Consider the following 6,747-nt stretch of genomic DNA (forward strand, 5'->3'; position numbering starts at 1 on the left):
TATTTCTTATGATTCCATCGCATCCGACAGGACCAGGGTTCCCCTTAGCCACTCCATCAAAATTGGCTTTATGCCAATTTTTGGGGGGGAAGGACCAAGTAGCCTGTTGTCTTCTTTTGATCCTGTCTTCTTTCCTAGTCTTAATTTTCCCTCCATCCTTTATGTTTCGATCTCTAGTTGTGGAATAGTTCTCTTTCATGAGGCCATCAATTTTCTCTGCTATAATACCCTCAGGAGCTTCTCTATCTCTGAAAATCCTGTTACTGCGCTCCTTCCAGATTCCCCAGCAAAAGTGTGGGATAATACAGGAACTCAAAATTTGGGATTCCAGGCCTTTGTGGTTGCTACTCCACTGAATGAAGAAATCCTAGATACTGGCCAGCAAGCACCAGTAGAAGTTCATGTTGGAAGTCAGAAGACTCCACACTCTAGAGGAAAAGGGGCACTGAATGAAAATGTGATTAACTGTTTCTAGGTCATGCTTACAGAGGCAGCATCTATTGGGAATAATTTGGCCTCTCTTGGATAAATTATCTAGGGTAAGGACTTTGTCTTGCAAGAGGAGCCAAAAGAAAATGTTGATTTTGGGCATCAATTCAAGGGTCCAGGCCTTGGCCCAAATAGGTTTCTCCCCTATGCCCATAAGAGAAAGATAGCCTGAAGCTATAGTATAATGGCCTCCAAAAGAGTCTCCCCAAACTAAGGTGTCACCTATTTGGTTGATGTTGATAGCGTACAAAGAGGCCACCAAAGCCTTGAGATCCTATGAAAGCTCCACCAGATTGTGCCATTCATTCCCATTTCTGTAGTTCCTAACCAACATACCATATTTGCCTATTGCCTAATCATCCCACCTGTTGAATGAAGGATGGTTAATGAGAGGTTCCTAAAAAAGCCAACTATCCTACCAAAAAAGGATTTTGTCTCCCTTTCTAGCTTTTCATTTGGCCCTAGATTTAGCAAGGGGAAGGGCCTTCAAGATACCATTCCAAATGTTAGAACCCAATGGCAGCTCGGCCCCCTGGAAAATGGAGGAGAGAGATAGGCCTCCCAGGTACTTCTCGGCCAAGATGTCCCTCCAAACCCCTGTGCCTTGGAAGATGCACCAAGGGAGTTTAGCTAAGAGGGATTAATTGAGGTGAGAAATTTTCCTGAGTCCAAGACCTCCCTAGCTTTTGGGCAAGCAAACATGGTCCCAGGCTACTAGGTGGTATCTCTTGTGGTCATCAGTTCTAGTCCAAAGAAAGTCCCTCTAAATCCTCTCCATTCTGTCCGCAAACTTAACTAGAATCCCAAAGATACTAAGGGCATAGGTAGGGAGGTTCTGGAGAATCGAGTTAACCAGGGTGCATTTTCTTGCCTGACTAAGGGTGGCCCCTTTCCACCTAGCAAGTTTCTTGATGAACTTGTCGATAATGCTTGTCCAAAAGGAGTCTGAGGGTTTGGAGCCTAGAGGAAGCCCAAGGTAAGTCACCGGTAGGGACCCAATGCCACAACCCAAAATTTGAGCAATTTTCCTCTGCCTCTTTGGAGGAGTGTTGAGGAAGAAGATAGAGCTCTTGTCTAAGTTAATAGCTTGTCCAATACCCCTTGTGTAGGAATTAAGAACACTTTTGAAGGTCCTGGGCTCCCGAACTAAAGCTTCACCCCCCAAAATTGTGTCATCCACAAATTGTTGATGAGTGAAAGTGGAAGGACCCGAAGAAGGCTTCAATCCCACTAAACACCTATCCTTGATCTTCATCTGGATGAGTTTGCCAAGGCATTTCTCCATGATAACAAAAAGGACCAGAGAGATGGGGTCTCCTTGCCTTAGACCCCTAGAGGGGGAGAAGAAAGGAGAGGGGTGGTCGTTGACCAGAACCGACAAAGAGGGTGAAGACACAAGCTAGGAGATGAGCTTGCAAACTTGATCATCGAGGCCAAAGGCATGAAGAATAGCAAAGAGGAACTTCCAGTCAACCCTGTCGTAAGCTTTTGACAGGTCCAGCTTAAGAAGGAAGCCTTCCCTTTTGCCTACCTCAAGAGAGTGAATAACCTCATGAACTGAAACAATTGAATCAAGGATCTGCCTGCCTAGGACAAAGCTGGTTTTCTGAGGAGAGATAAAAAAGGGAGAACTCTAAGGAGCCTGGAAGTGAGAACCTTGGCAATGATCTTATAGAAGGAATTGCAGAGGCTAATGGGCCTAAATTTATCGAGAGAATCAACACCCGAGATTTTAGGGATGAGGACCAGAAAGGTAGCATTAAGTTCTTTAAGCAAATTCCTGGCTCCAAAGAACTCCTGAACTGCTTTAACCACATCCTTTTTCACTGCATTCCAAAAGGTCTGAAAGAAGAAAGTTGGGAAACCGTCTGGCCCAAGAGCTTTATCCCCTAGGAGAGAGAAGAGAACCTGATGGATTTCCTCCAAGGAGGGGATTGCCTTCAACATGGAGTTATGGTGAACATGAAGAATGGGGGGAATGGTCACCAAGATTTCCTCTTGTTCAGACCCAGAGAGGGAAGGATCAACTGAGAGGAGAGATGAGAAGTAGCAGAAAGCTTCCTTCTCAATTTCATCCTCTTTGGTAACCTGAACCTGGACCTTAACAATGTTGTTTATTCTATTATTAACTCGATGCTTAAGGGTGGTCAGGTGAAAAAATTTGGTGTTGCGGTCTCCTTCCTTCAACCAACTGACTCTTGATCTCTGTTTCTAGAAAAGTTCTTCCTTAGATATGATGTTGTACAGATCCGAAAGGATGACCTTTTCTTGCTGGCTATTATGAGAATTCTATCCTAAATGCTAGATTTCATCTTGAATAGAAGAGAGCTGATCAGATATCTCATATTTCTCCTGGAAGATGTGGCTAAAGTCGGTTATATTCCATCATTTGATGTTTCTTTTCACATTTTTCAGCTTTTGGGCAACTCTGTACATTGTAGTGCCTTCAACCTCAATGCTCCACCAATGGTAAATATTACCTTCAAGTGTAGGGTGTGAGAGCCACATTTTCTCAAAGCAAAAAGGGAAGGCCTTATTGTTGGAAAGGGGGGAGGTAGAAAGATAAATTGGGGAATGATCAGAGCCCACCTTGGGGAGGAGGGATAATCTACAGGAGTGGGAGAGGAGCCATTTGGGGGATATGAGGGATCTATCAAGATGAACCTGGATACTATCACCCGCAATTCTTCTATTAGACCAAGTGAAACTGCCACCTTGAAGGTCCAAATCCAAGAAGGCGAGATTCTGAATGAACGAAGCAAGGTCACATTTACTATCTTGATCCGGGGTATGACCCCCCCCTTTTGTCTGCATCAAATAGAGGCGAGTTGAAGTCCCCCATTATGATCCCTTTATTTAAGTTACAATTAGATAGGATGCCAAAGAGCTTGGTCCAGAAGCAGTTCCTTTCTTTCTTGGTATTGGGGGCGTACAGGTTAAGGATTAGCCAAGATGCATTGCTTTGGATGTGAAAAACCTTACAAAGAAGAGCATTAGTAGAGCTGTAAAGAGAAGTTAACTTGAAAGCTTTGGTGTTATACAAGGTTAGGACACCACCTGAAGCTCCATCTGAATCAAAAGCTTCACAGCAAAAAGATTTACTGAAAGATATCCTGCTTACCAGGTCCCTTTTCATCTTAGTTTCTTGTAACATCAGAAAGTCAGGTCTTTGGTCTCTAATCATATTTCTAATGAGTTCCTATTTGTGAGCCCCATTAATGCCCCTTATGTTCCATGAGATAACTTTCATTTCTTACTTCTTGAGAAATCCTTGATGGACCTCTGGCTTCCATCTACCAGATTCCTCCTTGTTTCTTCTCGCAGAATCTAATTTAAGTTCTTTCTTCTTGCTCCCTTGGGGGGTGACCCAATATCAGCTTTAACCCTACTTCTGGTTGAAGGTAGGAGATAGGGGGGGGGAATTTTTCTTCTGGTTCTTCTTTTTCTTCTTGACCATGCACCAATCATCAAGGCTATCTATCGCGTTGTTATCTAACCTATCTTCCCATAGGGTGAGTTGTGTTGTATCAGAGTTCTTAATGAGGAGATGAAGCTTGGCCTCATTTCCTAAAGGGGCAGAAGAATCTCCCCCCTTGCCAGTGGTGACCCCCAAAGAAGCCAGAGTGTCCTTAAGGGGAAGACACTTAGCTTGGCTATCCTTTACCCGAGCCGAGGATTCTCATTTTGGGCGATTCAGCGCTATAGCTCGCAAAAGAGGGACTTCCTCCACTGCAGGAGAAGAGTGCACTATAGTTTCCAGAGGGAGATTCTACTCCACAACGGGACCCATGGCTAAGGAGGGGGAGCTTACCTGCACCTTTGGGCCCTCCAACGGGTTTGAGATTATCTTTTCCAAGACAGGGCCCTATTCAAGGGGGGGGGGGGGGGGGGGGGGGACAAGCATTCTCCTTGGGGGGATCCTTCTGAATAGTGTCCTTCACTGCTGTGTCTTTTAGGCTAACATCCTTTCTCCCCTGCGCCATAGAAAGTTTGTGCCTCTAGAGTAGCTTCATCTTTCCCTTACCAGAAGGGCATGTAGCAAGCTTCATGGTATGATCAGGGATGACTGGTTTAGTGATATTCTTCTTTGCCTCATTGGGGCACTAGTGGGCCTTATGACCAGCCTTCAGGCAAAGGAAGCACGCAAAGGGGATCATTTCATAGATTATTTTTTGGTTGTGCACTCCAAGTTTGGAATGAATTTCAACAAACTCAGGCATGTCTATTCCATCTCTCACCCCAATGCAAATGTGTGCAAAATTGAGGCGACGCTTAGAAGCAGTAATCGGATCTATTGAGAGCAGTTCCCCAAAGATCTGAGCTATACCCCCAAAGACATCCTCATTCCAGTATTCAAGTGGCAGTTCTGGCAGTCTTACCCACACAGGAGCTTGGGCAAAAAAAGAATCATTCAAGCTCATACCAGATGACCATTTCTGGAGCACAAGGGAAGAACAACCCATGGCCCATTGCCCTTCACTCAGAATGCTAGCAAGGTCTTTCAAGAAAGTGAAATCAAAAGACATAAAGCCTTTCGCCATAGCCGTGATCGAGACCTAGCCCTTGAGAGCCTATTTTTGTTTAATGAGCTGCCTAACTTCGTCAATGCTCGGTCTAGGCCCCAAAAATTTCTCAACCAAAGTAGAAGCCATAGTTTGAATATTGTGGTCCATAATCTCATCCGGGATGGCTATCGCACAAGAACCTATCACTGAATTTTGAATAGTTTTAACAGGCGAGAAAGAGGACTTACCAGAAGGTTTAACCCTAAAAAGTGAGGACCATTTTGTAGTTCCTTGCACGTTTGATTTGGAAACCAAAGGAGACTTGGCTGCTTCCTTGATTAGGATAGTTGGACCCCCAACCATGCTTTCCGACCTATCCCCAGTGCTAGGAGCAGCCAGACAGCCTCCATCTTGCTATCCGTGCTCCAGTCCAGGGACCCAAAACAGGCCATCCAAGGAACTCCCGCTCTTGCATCAATTCAAATTTTGAAAAAACCCGCTCCCTCCACTCCTGTCAATGTCGCTTCCCATGTTTTAGAAATAATGACTTTTTGATCAAACTAAAGTTGATTGAGCATTGACTTTGAATTGGAATGGTCAAAGGTCCATTGCTATTTCAAACTTATGACTTAGAATGGTCAAAAAATTTTGATTTAGCAATGATTTATCTTGGAATGGTCAATCATGAAAGAAATTCTAAATTTATGATTTAGAGTAGTCAAAACTCATATTGAGATTGATATATAGGTTGACCTTGACTTAGAATGGTCAAAGATCACTAAAGTTGAAGAGTGATTAGCAGTTGATGATGCAGATTAGGAAATTTAGTTTGATATGAGTCTAATGAACTAAGATTCCCCTAGCTATAAGAATGCCCCTAGTTATGAGGATTTTAGTTTTGTCATTAAGAATGCCCCTAGCGATGAAGACTTGAGATGGTAGCCAGATTGCAATTATGGATTCATCATGCCCCCTCAAGAGTGAAATTGGATGATGATATCATTAATGATTTTCTCAAAGAGGAACCATAGCATAAAAGGATGTGATTTGATAGATACAATTGAGAAGAGGTGAAGTAGCATAGGAAGAAGGTCAATGAATTTTGTTAAGCCAGATTGAGCATTGTTTTACCTAGTTTGACCAAGGTTGACTAAAATGAAAAAAAATTTAGGATGATTTGAATTTTGATTTTTTTTTTAAATTATCAAAGAAATCAAACTCAAGTTGTATCATAATGATGCTTGTACAAGCATAAGATCATGTTGGTACCAAAATTTTAAAGTGTGATTTTGTGTTGTTTAATGATATCAAAATGTGATTTTAATCCCAAAAATGATGAGCAATGACATAGTCCTTAGGGATTCTTACCTTCATTTATCACAATTTCATAGAAAGAGGATCATTACAATGTTGGATAAAAAATGCAAGTCTAAAATGAATGTAAGTCTAGGACTTTATTTACTGAACCATACCTTATATTTCATTATTGAGCATTTTTTGGTAAGGCCATAGGATGTCATACAACCCTCACTAATAGGACTATCATGAGAATATGAATATGAAACTAGTCATAATTTTTTGGAATTAGATGTAAGCATTAAGGTATAAGAAACTAGAATGACCAGAACACGTGCTCTTTTTTATATAGCTATTGAACATAAGCATCAAAGCATAAGCACTAGGATGACTAGAATGTTTCTTGCATACAAGGACATCAAACACACTAGAGATCCTTCCCATGGTAAGTAATCAG

The 6,747-nt window shown here is 42.4% G+C and overlaps 1 protein-coding gene across 1 annotated transcript; it reads right to left on the bottom strand.

Annotated features, from left to right (window-relative positions):
• Positions 1 to 4,592: 4,592 nt before the first annotated feature.
• Positions 4,593 to 5,030, bottom strand: LOC149530224 (uncharacterized). Its single transcript, XM_089808179.1, has one exon. It carries the CDS (start codon positions 5,028 to 5,030, stop codon positions 4,593 to 4,595), a length of 438 nt encoding a protein of 145 aa, XP_089664305.1.
• Between the last annotated feature and the right edge of the window lie 1,717 nt (positions 5,031 to 6,747).

This window comes from Cupressus sempervirens, chromosome 11 (genome assembly GCF_028749045.1).
Source record: "Cupressus sempervirens isolate cs-2001-9-10 chromosome 11, ASM2874904v1, whole genome shotgun sequence".
In the NCBI taxonomy this organism is placed as follows: domain Eukaryota; kingdom Viridiplantae; phylum Streptophyta; class Pinopsida; order Cupressales; family Cupressaceae; genus Cupressus; species Cupressus sempervirens.